Source organism: Dasypus novemcinctus, chromosome 9 (genome assembly GCF_030445035.2).
Source record: "Dasypus novemcinctus isolate mDasNov1 chromosome 9, mDasNov1.1.hap2, whole genome shotgun sequence".
Classification (NCBI taxonomy): Eukaryota; Metazoa; Chordata; class Mammalia; order Cingulata; family Dasypodidae; genus Dasypus; species Dasypus novemcinctus.
Genome location: NC_080681.1, coordinates 31405393 through 31424206, shown reverse-complemented (window position 1 = coordinate 31424206; position 18814 = coordinate 31405393). Strand labels below are relative to the sequence as shown.

The 18814-nt window shown below is 34.8% G+C and overlaps 1 protein-coding gene across 4 annotated transcripts in view; it reads left to right on the top strand.

The window, feature by feature from the left end:
- The window catches only part of ABCD3 (ATP binding cassette subfamily D member 3), a 106819-nt gene that overhangs the window by 51478 nt on the left and 36527 nt on the right, over nucleotides 1-18814 (top strand). For all 4 annotated transcript variants that reach the window (XM_004451002.5, XM_071217243.1, XM_071217241.1 and 1 more), the window contains 6 exons: nucleotides 4115-4203; nucleotides 11240-11309; nucleotides 13448-13545; nucleotides 13903-14026; nucleotides 16183-16239; nucleotides 18149-18291. In XM_004451002.5, the coding sequence (XP_004451059.1) occupies nucleotides 4115-4203; nucleotides 11240-11309; nucleotides 13448-13545; nucleotides 13903-14026; nucleotides 16183-16239; nucleotides 18149-18291 (581 nt within the window). The remainder of the gene's footprint in view (nucleotides 1-4114; nucleotides 4204-11239; nucleotides 11310-13447; nucleotides 13546-13902; nucleotides 14027-16182; nucleotides 16240-18148; nucleotides 18292-18814) is intronic.

Genomic DNA, 18814 nt, shown 5'->3' with positions numbered 1-18814 from the left:
AAGGCTGGAACTGAACTAGTGACTATGGGGATGGGGATCATGGCACAAATTTTAGTTATTTAGGAAGTATTGCTCAGAAAATTGTAGATAAAGAATGAGAAAAAGAAGGAAACAAAGATGATTCAGATTTTTGACATCGGCTACTGTTTAGGGTGGTAATGTCATAAAGTATCTTTGATGTTACCTTTATTGCTCAAATGGTTAGGCTTGAGACTAAGGTCTAAATTAAAAGTTAACAATTAATTGACAACTATAGATAATATTTATTCAGGTCAGTAGATTTCTTCTGTTGTCAGTTGAATACCCAACTTCGCAATGGTAGGATAGGCTGGTCTCTATCTTCATGGCAACTCAGCCTTGCAAAACTGGGGTAGCAGATGTCACAGCAGAAAGTTAGTTATGCTAACTTTGACACTGTTATCTTTCTTATTGCTTCATTTATTACTTCTTTGTTTATGACTCTGTATTAGTTAGCCAAAGGGGTGCTGATGCAAAATACCAGAAATTGGTTGGTTTTATAAAGGGTATTTATTTGGGGTAGGAGCTTACAGATACCAGGCCATAAAGCATAAGTTACTTCCCTCACCAAAGTCTATTTTCATGTATTGGAGCAAGATGGCAGCCAAAGTCTGTGAGGGTTCAGGCTTCCTGGGTTCCTCCTTTTCAGGGTCTTGCCTCTCTCTGGGTTCAAGGTTCCTTTCTTCCTGGCGCTTGCTTCTCTTTCCTCTGTGAGCTTACTTCCCAGGGTGCAAGCTTAAGACTTCTGCATCAAACTCCAACATCAAATCCCAACATTAAGAACCCCCAACTCTGTCCTTTGCCTTGCCTTTTATCTATGAGCCCCCATCCACCAAGGGTGGGGTCTCAACACCCTAATGATGTGGCCCAGTCAAAGCCCTAATCATAACTCAGTCATGCCCAGGTACAGATCAGATTACAAACATAATCAATTATCTATTTTTGGAATTCATAACATATCAAACTGCTACAGACTCCCTGTCTTGTTTCTCATGCAGTGGAAAAGTGCCTTCCCAGTTCTTCATCGTTTTTTTCCCTACAAAGTTTGTAATTGAGAAAAGGTTATCAATGTCAAATAAAATATTAATTTTTCCATTTACTTCTATTCTTCTTGACCAATTCATTTTTCCTTCCCAAGATGTTGAATGCCACTTTTTTTTTTTTTTTAATTTTTTTATTTTTTATTGACTTTGTAATAATATTACATTAAAAATATATATGTGAGGTCCCATTCAACCCCACCCCCCCACCCCCCCTCTCCCCTCCCCCCAACAACACTCGTTCCCATCATCATGACACATCCATTGGATTTGGTAAGTACATCTTTGGGCACCTCTGCACCTCATATACATTGGTTCACATCATGGCCCATACTCTCCTCTATTCCATCATGTAGGCCCTGTGAGGATTTACAATGTCCGGTGATTACCTCTGAAGCACCGTCCAGGGCAGCTCCATGTCCCGAAGACGCCTCCACCTCTCATCTCTTCCTGCCTTTCCCCATACCCTTTGTCCATTATGTCCACTTTTCCCAATCCAGTGCCACCTCTTCTATGTGGACACTGGATTGGTTGTGTCCATTGCACCTTTATGTCAAGAGGAGGCTCAGATTCCACCTGGATGCTGGATGCAATCCTCCCATTTTCAGTTGTAATCACTCTAGGCTCCGTGGTGTGGTGGTTGTCCTTCTTCACCTCCTTCTTAGCTGAGTGTGGTAAGTCCAATAAATCAGATTGTAGGTGCTGGAGTCTGTTGAGGCTCAGGATCTGGCTATCACATTGTCAGTCCAGAGATTCAAATCCCCTAAATATATCTTAAACCCCAACATTAACTGCACCTCCAGCACATTAGCATGAAAGTCTTATGAAGGGAGATCCCATCTGAGTCCAGATTCATCACACATAAACACCATTTCCAAAGAGGGGCCATCTGCCCTGGTAGTTAACCCCATCGGCCATGACCATAACTCCCATGGGTCTCTTTAGCCCTCAAAGGAACCAATATCTGGGGGTTGTATCTGCTTTATCTGTCTCTCTGACTCTGCTCAGTTGTGCATGAGGGCAAACCTTCTGCCAGCCTCCAGACTCTTTTTTAGAAACTCGTAGCCATATAAACTCATTTCTCCTTTCCATTTCCCCCTTACTTTAGGTCAAACAGCATTTTAAAGTCATGGTATTTTATGTAGACATGGATATTCTGCTGATCCGCATTGAACCTTCCGTATAAGGTCATTTTCCAGTTGCATCATCAGTTGGTAGTTGATAGTGGTCCCTCGTTGCCAGGGAGGCTCATCCCCGGGTGTCATGTCCCACGCTGGGGGGAAGGCATTGCATTTACATGCTGAGTTTGGCTTCGAGACTGGCCACATTTGAGTAACATGAAGGCTGACAGAAGGAAATTCCCAGGCACAAAGTTGCTCTAGGCCTTGTTATTATTTTGGGTTTATCAGCTCACAAGCATAGTCATTAGTATCAGGGGCTCACTGTTGAACCCTCACTCCCTCCCGGTCCCCACCACTGTACCTGGGAGACTGTTGCTGCTCCCCTAGGGACCACGACAGAGCACCACTGGCCAGGAACCCAGTACCCCCCCTACTGTGGTTTTTAATTGTTGCCACTATGAGTATATCCAAACCTTACCATTGAATGCCACTTTTGAGGCTAAAAAGAATTTTTGAATACCACAGCTGTGGACCTGACCATTCATCTGCAGCTACCTATATGCTCTTACAGTTGTGTTCCTCCTGGTTTTTCAGCCATCCTTTTTTATAAAACATTTATAATGATCACTTTTATATTAGTTTTAAAACTCAGGCTTTGATGCACCTTGGAGAGACTGGCAACAGGTCCCACGGCTCTGCTGCTGCCCAGCTTTATGGCTGTCAGCCAACGTGCACCTTCCTCCCTCGAAGGCTACGAGCAAAAACAAAAAACCCTTCATCATTGTTTTGTTTTGTGAAAATACATAAGAAATAGATGAGTTGCCCCTCAACTCAGTAATTGTGAAACTAAGCACGTTATCCAACAAGCGTCCCCTATGCAAATCCTCTTCCTTGACTTTAGCTTCTGTGTTACAGCTGCCGTGGTTTCCAATTTAGAAAGTTTGAGACCAGCTTTGAATGTGTGTGTGTGTGTGTGTGTGTTAGATAAGGGGGATATAAAAGGATATAATCTCATTTCATACTGAGAGATTACTAACTTCTTACTAGTTGCCCAGCCTCATCTCTGTCCTCCATAACCAATCTTGTCTAAGTAACTTTCTCTAACATCACTTTTTAACATTTTCTTCTATCCAGAAGCTTGCCGTTGTTTTATATTGCCCAAATTCTGCTGGATATGCAACTTTATATGGTTTTAATCTATTATTTTCCATTAAGTCCTTAATTTTTTTAACCCTTAATCTTCTTTTGCTCCTTTATTTACTTCTTTTCTAATGCCACAACCCTCTTGCTACCTTCAGCCTTTCCATACCCCTCAGTCACACAAAGTGATGCAAATATTCTTGTCTACATTAGCCTGTTTCCTTAAAAATTTTTATGTACAAATCTTCCCTTATAAACTAAATTGAAAACCCTCTGAGGGCAGGAGCACTAGTAAGAGATTTTTCTAACTACTTGAATCAAGTTTATTCTACCTAGGCAAAAATTTTAGGCTTCAATATTTGTTAATAGTTTAACTGTATATTGACAGTTGTTATTTTACTTTATTAAAGTTGTATATTAAAAATAAAAACATTCCCACATTAAAATATATATATATGTATATATATATATATATAAGAAAATCACAATAGACTTTGTCAGGCAATCTAAGTTATACTTATAGCTTCTGTCTCTAACTGATTGTATATTCGATTTGCCTGAGACTCACTTTTGAATTCTGGATGAAAAAGTTAGATTAAATGAGGCCTTTTCCAGTTATATTTTTAAAACCCATTTAAATTATATATAAAATTGCCTGTAAGCAAAATGGCAGCCAACTGTGTTAAAGATAGAGTAAAGCTGTGAATTTAGAAACCAGAAATATTTACCAAGGTAATGTTTCTTTAAGCTTTCTAAAATGTTTTTATTTAATTTACTATACCTTATTTATTTTAGACAGGTTACTTGATACTTATTGCTGTTACGCTGGTTTTGCGAACATACTGTGATGTTTGGATGATTCAAAATGGGACACTCATTGAAAGGTACTTTTCCCTTCACCTTTCTCCTATATGTATGGAATACCGATTTGTCTCCTATTTAAGCATTACTGTAACTAGCAATAAATAGATTCTAAATTAGGTAAAAGATACTTAAAGTCTATGTATTATATTTGTTTATTTACTCAACAGTATTTATTGAATGTCTGTCATGTGCTAGGCACTGAGCTACATGATAAGGATATATCAGTGAGCAGGAGAGCCCCAGCACCAAACCTTGACAAGCTAACAGCTTATAGAGAATTAGAGACAAAGACAAACAAAATTAAAATGTGGTATTACAAATGCTGTAATGGGATTTTAAAAAGTCCTCAAGTTGGATATCTGAAATTAATGAGATAACTTGAGGAAAATATCAAAGCTTTTCAAGGAATAACATTGAGGAAAATAAACTCTTCTGTTGCTGCAGCCAGTGCTTTTAATATTTTTTCATTATATTCTCTCTAGAGACTGTATTATTCAACCACTGTAATTGATAATTTTGAACTTGAAAACTTAGAAAATAACAATTGGCCTATCAGGTTATTTTATCAACTTAAAATTTATCTGCTAGTGAAGAATGTATTTCTAATGATACCCAATTTCACGTCAGAGCAAAAAAAATTTTCTTTAAATTCTGTTTCCTGGTACGCAGTGTTTTGTCAGAAAATTTCTTAAAATGCTTAATCTAAGGTAACTTTTTAAATGACAGTACTTACATTGTTCCCAACTTTTGAAATAAAGTTTTTTCCTCTTGGATAATTCGTTTGCTTCTTAGAGGATTTATAAGAAGAGTAAGAATAGTTTATACCTTGGTTTTCTGATTTGTTATCTGCATTGGAGTAAACATACTTCTGAATATGGGTAAATTATGTAGGCTCTTTTTTCAACACAGGTCTCCCTGAAACCTCCCTGAAATCATCCATACCTTTTTATTTCAATCAAAGTGATGTACGAACATAGCTTAAAAAGTAATACATGGGCATAACTTAATGTTAAATAGTCCTACAGGACTTAAAAACACATTTGTCCTCCCTTCCACTGATCCCATTCTTAAATGTCATTCCTTGGAAACATTTTTTATTCTTTCTTTTAACCATTTCTTCTGTTATCTGCATTTTTTAAATAACACACCTGTATTACCATTTCTACAGTTTTCAGTTTTAGAGACTATGTATTTATTTCCTACTTTGGAAGATCAGAATTTAACTCTCTTGTATCCCTACCTATGCCACATTCATCCTGTCAATGTTGTATCCCAATTTTTTGTTAAATCGAAATTTCTTGTTTGCATATGTTTGACTATGGAAATACTGTTTATAACTGATGAGCATCGTGTACTTTGGTTGTTCCTTTCATATTTTTCCTAATATTTATAAATTGCCAGTTTTTGTTTGTGTGTTTTAGGTTTTTGCCTACTCTCTAATTCAGCTTATTGACAACACAGAAAAATCTTCTCAGTATTGTAAATGGTCAGACACACTAAGTAAGCTATTGATTACATCTCCCTCATTTCCAATTCTCCCCACTTTCTACCCTACCCCACCCCCAGCCATACCTCTTGTAGTTTTCCTGTTTTCCTACTCTAGTCAGGATTGGTTGTACTCTAGACTCACTGAACAGCAGTCATGTTTAAATTCCCTTTTATCATATCTTGGGAATTTCTTTCATCTTTCTCTTCTGTTTTAGATAACCTGTTTTCTGGATCTTTTGTTTTCCTCTTAGTTTACTTTCTCATTTTGCGATACAGTCTCTAGTTTTCTAGGCTGCTATAATAAATTACCATAAACTAGGTGACTTAAAAAAAGAACACAGAAATTTATCCTCTCAGAGTTCTGGAGGCTTGATGCCATAGAGGCATACTCCCTCTGAAGACTGTAGGGGAGAACTTTCCCTGCTTCTTCCACTTTTTGGTGGTTCCTTGCCTTGCAGCTGCACCACGCCATTCTCTGCCTCTGTCATGACATGGTGTTCTCTCTAACTGTTAGTCCAACTTTTCATCTTCTAGGGGCACCAGTTATTGGATTAACCCACCTTCATCTAGTATGACTTCATCTTAACTAATTATATCTGCATAGGCCCTATTTCTAGATAAGATCACTTGCTGAGGTCCCAGGTGGGCATGAATTTTGGTATGACACTGTTAAATGCACTACAGTCTTTTCCTGAGAAAGGATGCCAGGAAGGTAAATTTTTGAGATCTTGTAGATCTTTCTTCTGCTCTCATACTTGATTGATAATTTAGGTGTTTATGTGTTCCCTGTTGAAAATTGCTTTTTCTCAGAATTTTGGAAGCATCACTCCATTGTCTTCTCCCTCAGTGGTTCTCAATCTTGGCCACTAGAATCTCCTGGAGAATTTTAAGAACTACTAATGGCCAGACCTTACCTCCAGAGAGTCTATTAGTTATCACTTTTTTTTTTTTTTAAGATTGATTTATTTATTTCTCTCCCCTTCCCCCTTGCCCAGTTGTCTGCTCTCTGTGTCCATTCGCTGTGTGTTCTTCTGTGTCTGCTTCTATTCTTGTCAGCAGCACTGGGAATCTGTGTCTCTTTTTGTTGTGTCATCTTGCTCTGTCAGCTCTCCATGTGTGCGGTGCCACTCCTGGGCAGGCTGCACTTTTTTGCGTGGGGTGGCTCTCCTTGCGGGACGCACTCCTTGTGTGTGGGGCTCCCCTATGTGGGGGAAATCCCTGCATGGCACGGCACTCCTTGCACACATCAGCACTGCGCATGGGCCAGCTCACCGCACAGGTCAGGAGGCCCTGGGTTTGAACCCTAGACCTCCCATGTGGATGCTCTATCCATTGAGCCAAGTCCGCCTCCCTAGTTATCACTTTTTAAAACATCTCAGATGATTCTACTGTGCAGCCAAGGTTAAGAACCACTGATCTAGCTTCCATGCTTGGTGTTGAAACCCAGTGCCATTCTAAATTGCCCTTTCTTAGTAGAAGATTTGAGGTTTTTCCTCTTATGGAAGATTTTATAATTGTTTCTTTATTGCCGATGCTGTGTTTGGAAATTTTTTGATGCTGTATTTGGAAATGTGATGGTGTTTGGAAATTTCAGTGGACCTTAGTGTGGATTTTTTTCATTCTTGTATTGGGAACTAGGTAGGACCTTACCAATATTGAAACCCATCCTTCATTCCTATAAGGGAAATTTTCTTGTTTTTTGTTTTGTTTTGTTTTTAAGAAAATCTTTCCTGTATTTTTAATGTAGCTTTTCTGGAACTCTTACTAGTTGGACATTGGATCCCCTGGACTGATTATCTGATTATCTTATGTCTCTGCTATTTTCATCTCTGACATTTTATTCTACTTTCCAGGAAATTTTTTCAACTTTTTCAATTTTTGTCATTTTAAATCTCCAGTATCTGTCACTGGATGTGTATTTTTAATAGCACTCATCCTTTCTAGTATGAAAAATTGTTGTCATCTCTGAAGCTATTTTTTCTCTCTCTTTTTTAAAAGCTTTTCTTTATCTCCCTTCATTGTTTCTGTTTCCTTCATTTTTCTTTGTTTGTTTGTTGTTCTGGTCTTTGTCTCTCTTGTTAGAGGTTTTCCTCAAGTGAACTATGGTTCTTGGCTGTGTGGTCATATTTAAAAATGAAGGCCTATAAAGCTTACTAGAAGTGGGAGTTGAGGGCATGTTGATTGGTCTCCCTGAAGGTGTTTATAGGGGGCATCTCGCCATTTGTATGCGTTCCCTAAAGAGGAATCTTCTAACAAATTCTAAGAAATTAAGCAAAAATATTACTGAAATATTTCTTCATTGCTACTAGCATATCATACTAGCATATTGTTCAGGGGAAACAATTTTATAAACAACTTCTGGTTTTATGTACTGTGTGCAAGAGTAATTTGAGTTCTTTGTATAATTGGTAGAGAAAAGACAGTTATGCCTTTTTACATGGTTATAAGTATTTTTCCCCCTTTGATGTGTTCTTGACTCCACCTGTAATTTTAAATGCCATATTTGTTGATAAAAATACAACCTCCTTTCATCTATAGCATTGTTTCTAAGGAAAAACAACTTATTTTACAATATGGTTTTCAGAAATGCCTTGTGGCCTAAAAACACAGGTTATGTTTTATGTGAATATGTATTTTGTGTGAAAAATAACACATTAGATACCTGTGTAGAACCAGTCACATATCAAGAATCCTGCACAGTAATGGTATATCATAGAAAATTGATTTAAAATTTTTTTCTTTTTCAAGTTTTGTGATTTCATGCTTTTGTAATCTAAAGAAAATAATATTTTTCTTTGTTTTTTTTAGAACACTTGTAGGTGCATAGAAAAGCATGCAGGAAGTACAGCATTTCTATATACCGCCCCCCCACATGCAGTTTTTCTTACTAAAAGAGTAATATTAATTCTTCTAAATTAGGAAATTCCAACTTAATTGAATAGATGCTAATTTTAATTTTCTCAAAGACCGAATACTCTGGAGAAAATGCATTGCTGAGAGTAGATGGTGCATTAATTTAATTGGTGAAGATGATGTCACATTAGCCAGCTTATAATTTTATCAGATAAGTGTGAGGTGATCAACCTGTTGGGTACTCTGTCTAAAATTTAGTTGTGAGATTTAAAAAAATTTTTGTTTTTCATTTTTTCTATGCATTTCTAAAACTGCCTTTTAAAAATACATTATTTGATGTAATTTGAAACTTAAAGAAAAGTTACAAGAATAGTAAATAGTAAAGAGGTTTTCTTATACACTTAACCTCAGTTAACCAATTGTAAGTCATTTTAAAGTTAATTGTTAACTTTCTCCTTAATAAATATTTCAGAGTCTCTGCTTTGTATGAGATATCTAATATTTGGTCAAATTAAAAGTTTTAAAATATTTTGAATTGATAATATGAGACATTAATTCATAATTATTTGGAAAATTAATACATTTCTTTAACTTGCTACTAAATCTACCTTACATATAGATTTTTCTTTCTTTTTACCTCTTCTAAAGTAGGCTTAGATTCATGTATTTCTGCTAAAAAGAGTCTCAAAGAGATTTTCTTATTGTTCTTAATGTACTTGATTTTAATATCCTTTTCATCTTTTAGGTTTATTTGTTAGCAGTGGCTAGTAACTTTGAAGTATAAGCATATCTTAATAGAACAGACTCCTTCTTTAAGGTAGAAACTAGTAATTCCATAATATGGAGGAGAATCTTTTAATCCCTATGGCTGTTGTCTTATAGTATATTTTCATCTACTTAGCTACAAGTAGTGTTTTGAAATTTCCAAATTTCTTTTATAAATATATTAATATTTGTTTTAGATATAATGATGAGGGCTACTTTCAAATTACTCTCAGTTATTTTTCTTTTGCAGTGGGATAATAAGCAGAAATAAGGCTTTATTCAAGAAACCATTTTTTAAAATTTGTTGCTGCTACTCCAATGGTAAACCATTGCTGAATGATGATATATGCTTTATCGAATTTTTATACTTATGTGTTTCACAGCTTTTGCAGCAGGCACTAAAGCACTTGATTTCATGTGAAGTTTCGTTCAAACAATTTTACCCAAGACCTCTAAATTTTTTGTATTGTCTTAATTGCTTCATGTCTCTAATGTTCTTATTGCTATATACAACGTGTTTTGTGGCTCTATTTTAAATTCTTTCTACTTCAACTTTTTTTTTTTAGCTTTTTAAGAGTTACAGCAAAATTAAACTTAAATTTTCTATTAATCTAAAGCAACATTTCTCAAAGTATACTCTGTGCAACACTAGTTCAACAGAGTAAATGCCATATGCTAGAAATCCCTCTCAGAGAGTTACAATACACATACTATACTTGAATAGCTTCTGGAAGCTTTTAATCATCTGTTAACGAAGCTTTTAATCATCTGTTAACTTCGTTTAACCTGAGTTTTCCAAAATTTATTTGACCACTGAACTTCTTTGTTCTAGAAGACCAATGTTACTTGGCATTATTTACCTACTCCCTCATAAGCAAATTATTTTTCCATCATATACCAGTCATTCATTGTGGGGAGCTAGGTTTAAATTGTTTAGTTCAGTATTTCTCAAAATTTATTTATATTTGGAAATAATTTATTTTTTAAAGTTTTTTAATGATCAAGTAAATTATTATATTTTAAAAGATCATAGATAAATGGGACTCAAAGGTCCTTTACTTGTAGAATAGTTTTCAGATTTTTCTTTAAAGTAGTGGAACCCTTACATTAAATATATTCTTTATATTTTTAAAACAGGTAATATGTAAAACAGTTTTTAAAACATTTAAAAGAGGAGCTGGTCTACAGCTGATCTAGTCGAGTGTATTAAGGACCCTGAAATCGTGACAGTACCATTTTAAGGCTCTGAAGAACCCCACTGATCTGCTCCTCTGATCCATCATTTAGTCCTAGGGTAGGGAGACTATGGCCAAATCCTGCCACCACCTGTTTTAATAAGATTTTATTGAAACAGCCACACTTACTCTTGGCTGCTTTTGTTGTACAGTGGCAGCATTGAGTAGTTGGGATAGAGATTTTATGGCCCAGAAATCTTAAAATATTTACTTTTGGCTTTTGACAGAAAGAGTTTGCCAACCCCATTAGTCCATCTCCCTGCCTTTAATTCACACAGATGATAATCTTGCTGTTAAAATGCTTTTAAAAAAAAAAAAAAAAAAAAAAAGGGCAAACAAGCTAATAGTAGCTTATTTTATCCATAGTAACCCATTCCTGGGTCTATAAAGTTGTTAATTGATTTTCTGTCAGCTAAACCCCCTTTCATGTAGCTTAAACCTTTTTAAAAATTGTTATTTCTACTAAAGAAATAACTAGTTATCATTCCTCCTAATTTTGCTGTTTGTAGAGTGAGTTCAAGGAAGCTGTTTAAGATGATAAAATTTCAAAACTTGGAAACATTTTTAAGATAATGATTTTTAACATCTTTTTTTCTTATTGAGTCTTTCAATTTAATAAAAATTTACAAGAGTAATTTTAGATGTTTATAGAAGTTTTCTTAGTGTTATACTTTGCTTCTTTTGCAACTAATGCATTGCATATGGTGGTTTGCAGTGGTATCATTGGTCGTAGCAGAAAAGATTTCAAGAGGTACTTATTCAACTTCATCGCTGCCATGCCTCTCGTAAGTGTAATTCTTTAAAAATCTTATTTAAATAGGAGAAAGTAGTGTTTTATTAAAATCTTTAAGATTTTTTCTCATTAAATTCTTTAAAGATTGATGATACTAAGTTCCTTTTTGAGTTTAGTTTTGTAATTTATAGCAGAATTAGTTCAATTTAAACCTTTATATTAGATAGAATGTGTGTGAGTGACTTTTTAAATTTTCAGACCAGAATTTCTCACCTGGTATTATTGACATTTTGGCTCATATAATTCTTTGTTGTGTGGAGTTGTTCTGCACTAAAAGATATTGAGCATTGTCTCTGGCCTCTATCCTATAGCATTTCATCCTCCTTCCTTTTCAAGTTACTATAGCCATAAATGTCTCTAGATGTGCAAAATGTCCCAAAATGTGGAAGGTGGAGGGGATGAGAACCATTGCTTTAGGCCACAGACTGTTGGAGTAATTTGAGCCACTTATGTTGTATAAATTAAATTGGTGTTTATTGTCTGAATTTATTAAAAATAAAGGTATGTGTTTGGCCTAAAATAAAACTCATTTTTATTCTATTGTTTTGCCCCTATAAGGTTTTAGTATTTTAGATTTGGAGGATGAAAAGGAGAAGCTGGATTGTAAAATCCAATTAAACTAAAAATATGTTCGAAATTCCAGTCTAATAAGACTTGAGGAAAGGGATACATAGTTTTTAGACCATTTAAAATTAAAAAACAGAAATAAGCAACATAAATACCAAAATTGAGGTTCAGCAGAAGACCAAAATATCATTAAGAGATTCAGAAACAGAGGCTACAATGAGAGAGACAGAAATCCTATTCAAGTATATCTATCTTTGGAAGAAAATAGAATATTTATAAAACCTGTTGGGGTTAAAATAACATGCAATAATCCAATAGTTGGGTAAGAAAAACAAGCCGTTAGATCCTGTATAATTTATAAGTATAATGTAGGAATATGAGGGGGAAACTGAGGATCTGAAGTTAAAAATATTGTATAAAAAATTAATGTATGTTTAAAAAAGCCCTATGCTTTAAAGACTAGAAGTAAAAATGATGTGTACATATTCATTATGTTTGAAGATGGCTGGGCTGGTTTAAGAATTTTTATTTAGAAAACATGTATTTTCACAGAAGAACACAGTGAATGGACACAGAGAGCTGACAGTGGGGTAGGGGAAGGGGAGTGAATTAATCTTTTTTTAAAAAAATCATGTATTTTGTAATGGGAAAAATAAGCATTTATTTATATTAAAAACAAAAAACCCCCCACCAAATCCATCTTAAGTATGTAAAGCCAAAGACCTGAAGGTTGTTAGATTTCTAAAGTGTGCAGAATTGTGTTGCTTGTTTTAAAAAATAAGAAAAGCTAGAGATAGATTGCCATGTGTATGTGGTTGGGGGGGGTGGGGGTGGGGAGGAGGCATTTCAGAGAAAATTGCCAAGATTTGCCATGATAATTGTTTCTTAATAACATTAACAAGTGTTAGTGATGTAATAATACCTTAGGGTAGAGTTAAGTAGATAACAGATTGAATTATTGAATTCTTGGTCAGGTAAGAGGTAGGTAATAATCTTGGTATCTGAAATCCTTGCCTTTTTGTTTTTAAGAGGAGACTCAGTCTTTCCATTCCAAAAGTTCTGGTCACTAGAGCAAAGGTGAGATGAAGAAGTAGAGAGAAAGATGTTCTAAGGCATTAGTTGAGGGAACCATGCCTAGGAGGGGAGGGGAACACTCACTAGTGATGGAGAACATACCATGGCAAGAGCTTCCAGCTGTATTCTTTTACCAACTGGAAATGACTGGGAGTTTTTTATATAGGGTTAGAATAGCAGTTTTCAACCCTAGAGCAAATAAGGTTGGACTTAAGATCAACCAGTTAGATTACTAAGAATCTCCTCCGTATGTCCTCCATTTTCATTAATTATTTAGGTGGTGTTATTCTCCTAAAGCTGATTCTCTCTATATATAATTTTTAAAACCCTAATGTAAAGATAGTAAAACATGTCGGATTTTAAAACACAGCTAATAGTAATAAAAATCATAGGATTTGGGGCACAGCAAATGAAAAAGAAATTAATTGTAATTTAATAGGTTAGAAATTAAGTAAAACTCACAATTGTTTGTTGGTTGGTTTGTTTTAGATCTCTCTGATTAATAACTTGTTGAAGTTTGGGCTAAATGAACTCAAACTATGCTTCCGACTAAGACTCACTAAATACCTCTATGAGGAATATCTCCAGTAAGTGATAACCTGTTTTTTTTATATTAAATACTTAAAATTGTAATATTTATGATACTGAGATATAGATATTTTTGTTTTTATTGGATATGCTTTCCAAGAAAACTGTTCCACGAGACAAGCATATAGGGAGAGACCTCTTGGCTGGTGTTGATACATGGACTCTAGTCCTGGCTCTTCCCTTAATTGTCAAGTCGTCTTTTTCTGGACTTGTTTCCTCATCTCTGAAATAAATTAGGACAGTCTTCAGGGCCTCCTCTGTCTCCAAACTTTTCTTTTTCTATGAATTTGTACTAAGAAGCGTAATGTGGATTTTTTGCTTTGTGTTTAAAAATAATTTCTTTATTGCTATTTTAGAGCTTTCACATATTATAAAATGGGAAATCTGGACAACAGAATAGCTAATCCAGACCAGCTGCTGACACAAGATGTAGAAAAGTTTTGTAACAGTGTAGTTGATCTCTATTCAAATCTTAGTAAGGTAAGTTTCTCTCTATTTAAAAAAAAAACAAAATTTCTTCAATTTTGAATCTAAGCAAATTTACATAGATTTGACTTTTTGGACACAAGAGAGGCATATAATATTTAATGCTTTTATAAGAAAATTAGAGTTGTTAAAATAGTTTTAATTATAGTTACTTAAGTATATTTTATTTTTGGTATATTGTTTTTGTAAGGTGCTTTGGCCAAGATCTGATAATTTAGTGTCTCATAAAGATTTTCTAAGTATTTTGCAGGCTGATGTTAGTAACACAACAGAAATTTGATTTTTTTATCCGTTGGCTCTGTATTTTTGGCAATTGCTAGAGATCAGCTGTCAGTTTATATTTCCAATTCCACATCCATAACATTAGGTTAGGACTTCCTTCTTGCCCATTTCTCTGCCTCTGTATTCTAATAATTCTAGTAGATTGTTTTAGTAGTCAGAAATTTCTCCTGTGGTATTAGTTTATTTCAATTTTCTAATTACTGTGTTGTGTTTTGTTTCATTCTCAGAGTATGGCTAAAGGTCTTGATTCTGATGATGGACCTTAATCAGTTTTATTTCTTCCTCTTAATTTCTCCAGTTATTAATAGCCTTGCTCATCGTACCTTACCACCCTCATAGCTTTTGCTAAAGTCTTCTATTAAAGTACTGTCTTTGCCATTACCTCCTGCATTGACATAGTGGGAACCTGTAGGATTGTCTACCAACATCCCCTCCCCACTTCATCTGAGATATCCCACTTTCCCTTCCAATCCACATGACCTGCCCTTGATCTGAGGTGGGAGTCTGTCTCAAACTAGAGCAATTACAGCGCCTTTATCTCTGGCACATTTGAGCCAGTATCCAGTTTTGGGATAAAAGTCTGTATGCAAGGGGCTTGACCACATCGTAAGGATAGGAATGCTCCTGCTAGGAGTGGAGATGGGCAGTTCTCAGAAAGATAATCATTATCTACAAGAGCTTCCGCGCACCTGCACACGCCCACTACTAGGATATTGTTTCATTTCATGCCAAACTGTGTTCTTTATTCAGCAATCCAGAAGGCTTTGCTGACTCATCCAAACCATAGGAACTGTAACAACTATAAAAGTTTCTTCTCCATGTGTATGTATATGGGGGTGGTATATATAAAACTTCCTTGTAGTTCTGTAGACACTTTTAGGTATTCTTTAAATTTTGGCACATGAATAAGTGTATAGCTCAAGTCTTCTCAACTGCAATAGAGAAAAATATTGTCAAATTAATTAATTGTAGTGGTGCTTATGTACTACATGTTTACTGTTTTAAACATCTAATTGAACTAGCCTTAAATTATGAGTTATTATTTTTGTCAGTAATGTTTAAACATACTTGAATTTGACAAGTATGTCTAGCTTCTTGATAATTTATAAGCCTTCCCCACATACACCTTTAAAAAACGGTTGATCTTAATGCAAGCCAGTTAATAAACCAAGCCCTCTGTCCTAATTTGTGGGTATTAGAACATGAAGGGACTGGGCTATAGAAATGAGCTTAATTTGGGCTTCCTGAAAAACACTTCAGAGTACATACAAGTGATAGTACATCAGTGGAGTTTTCTCCATATGTAAGGGGCAGTACATTATTGTATATTTTAGTTTTAGAACCTCGTATTTTTCCATCAGAAAATTACTCATCGACTAGCTGAAGATACAGGCATTTGTCATACATTTAGATTGTGTACTAGAATTGAATAGTATTAAAGTAGGTGGAATCTCTCAGTTTACATGTGAAGATACACAGGGACCAGAAAAGCTGGTAGCAGAGTTGGAGTTGCAACTCAGGTGATTTTATTTAGTGCTTTTATACTACACTGAGAAATTACTGTTACTGGTGGTTAACTACCACAGGAGAGCTACCTTAGTTGATGGATAGTGATAAATGTTTTTCCGTCTTGATGGTCAGTAGACATTGCTCAAGCTCTAAATGTGCTATTTGGTTTTTTCCTACTACATTTTCAATTTCTTGACAATAACTGTCTGTTGTATACATACTGATACTTTATACACAGCAGGAACTCTATTTGTTCACAGAGTTAAAAGTACAATAACATGCTGTATTTAACATTGTATTAACTATCAATTTAGCAGTCTAGTTCTTTTAATTTATGCACTCTAATATTTATTTTACAGCCATTTCTAGACATAGTTTTGTATATCTTCAAGTTAGCGAGTGCAATTGGAGCTCAGGTGAGTTTTTCTTCTGTCTTTTAAATAGCTATAATACTGTGTTGTGAATAGCTTGATGATCTGTAAGAATTTTAGTGCATCTCAAAGAATTTGTTTTTACAAGATGTATCTAACAAAATCTGTTTATAAAATAATACTATATTACAAATTTTAAAAGTGTTCCCCTTTGACCTTTTAATTTCCCTTAAGTCACATACTTGGAAAAATTTTGTGGTGTTAATAACCAGAGGTGCTTAAACATTGAACATACATATACTCACTGTTGCAAAGTAATATCTAAAAAGAGATTTAGAGATAGCCATTTTAATATGAGATTCGAATGTTAAAAATACCAGAAATACCTATACAATGGTTGCAAGTTTCAAGAATATTTTAGAATATATAAATGGTTAGCTATCCATACATGAGCTTATCTCTCTGATATTTGTGATGGTAAGAATGACCTTTAACTTTTCTGTGAACATTCTCATTAAAGTCTAACTTTACTCATTTAATAGTAATATTGTTATATATTCATAACACAACCATATAATGGTGTGGTTGTTTTATGTATATTTATGTGTATATGCATTTTGGAGTTGACTAATAATTTATATAGCGGTTTTTGTTACTTTCTAAAATTCTGGGGAAAGCAGTTTTTTATTTGAATTTCCTCATCTGTCTTCCTAACCCTTTGCTACCCCAAGATTCAGATTTAATTATTCTCATAGCTTCTTTCACTACCATAAAGTGAGTAGACCTGACCTCTTTGGTGCTGTGCTGTAATATGTTTATGGTACTTATTACATTTTTATAATACCTAATTATGTCTCCTGGATTCCCATTATCTGATAATGCACTTCTTGAAGTTAGAGACCATATTTTAGGTATCCCTTTGGCCTTGGCATTGAGTCATTGAGTCTAGATATTTAATTTAAAAATATCTAGAACACATACTGTATGCCACATATTGTGCTAGGTGGTAGGACTAAAAAAGATAAACACAGTTCTTTCTCAATAGGAGTTCACAATCTAGTGAAAGAGGTAGATATTCAAACAATTTCAATTCAGTGTAATAAATCTAATAATAGAAGTTTGAATAAAGAATAAGTCCCCAGATGATTTGGAGGTGATATTAGAGCTGCTTTAGGGAATAGTAAACATTACAGGCTTGCTGGACATAAGAACAACCTCATTTAATGACATGTTCTGGAAACAATTAGATCATTATGGCAGAGCATAGGATATATATGGGAATGAGAGAAGGGCCTGTGGTGACCTTGTAAAGAGAGACTTGCAGCTTCTTTCTTGGGGGATGGTCAAGGGGTGATGAAGGCACTTACCAAGCTAGAAAGTACAGCAAGTGGAAGCAGGATGTACAAGAAGAGAAGAGCAGGTAGAGCTTGTTTCGGGAGTTGAGCTTCAGGCATCAATAGAGTAATCAGGTGAAGATGTATAGGACTCATTTAGAAATATCTTTGATTCATAAGAGTGATGGAATTTAAAATGCTCAGTTTGAGATGAGAAGAGAGCTAAGGAAGGAACCTCAGAGAATTTTAGCATTTAAAGAGAAGGCGTGAAAGAGACTCAGAGAGTTACTGTGGAATCTTGAGAGACTATCCAGAAGGGTTCCAATGGAAGAGTGTAAAATGATGCCATAGACAAGATAGGAATGGAATTAGCAGTTTTTAGGTGAGCAAATTCAGGAAAGCCAGAGATGGACTGCAGTGGTTGGAGAAGGAGAAAGAGGTAAGTAGTAAAGGTAGAGAGGCTCAGTGTATATTTTTTCAAAAAAAGAAACAAAGGAAAAATAGATCAAACAATTTCTTTCTAAGTCCTTGAGATTAATTAAAATTGTGCATATTTGCAGCTATTGAATTTGTTCTGATTTCATTGAACTTTGTTTATCTTTTTCTTCCTATAATAATAGGGCCCAGCGATTATGATGGCCTATTTGCTTGTCTCTGGGCTATTCCTAACTCGACTTAGAAGACCCATGGGTAAGATGACAATAACTGAGCAAAAGTATGAAGGTGAATATAGATACGTTAATTCTCGGCTCATCACAAACAGGTATGGAGAAATATATTAAAGTGGTATTAAAAATTCATTGTTATGGATATTGATGTCATACCTGTTGACTCTAGAAAGTCCACTAAAGCTGTTACTGAAATAGTGTGTGCATGTTTGTGTATATTTTACCTTTCTTTGAAAATATGCTTTATCAAGGATGTTAGTTTTTTAAAGTAGTAATTCTCTACATTTTTAATCCTTTTTCTTGATAGCTATGTAGCACCCCTGATTCACTTCTTCATATCTTCTGACTAATTTTCTGTCAGTTTCACTTTAAACATAGTGAGAATACAATACAAATTCAAATTTACTTATAGTACTAATAATATGACTAAATTTCCCTACAAATATTTTTATTTCAAGACTGTGTTTGGAACATTCAGTGATTCAATCTCACAGCATGTCTCTCTTTTCCAAATCTAAAATGGGAAGAAAGAATATGAGCTTTGTAGCCAGCCCAGACTAGTTTCAGAATCTGTCCTTTCTACTTATCAGTTACATTTTCTATGACTTTTAGTAAATT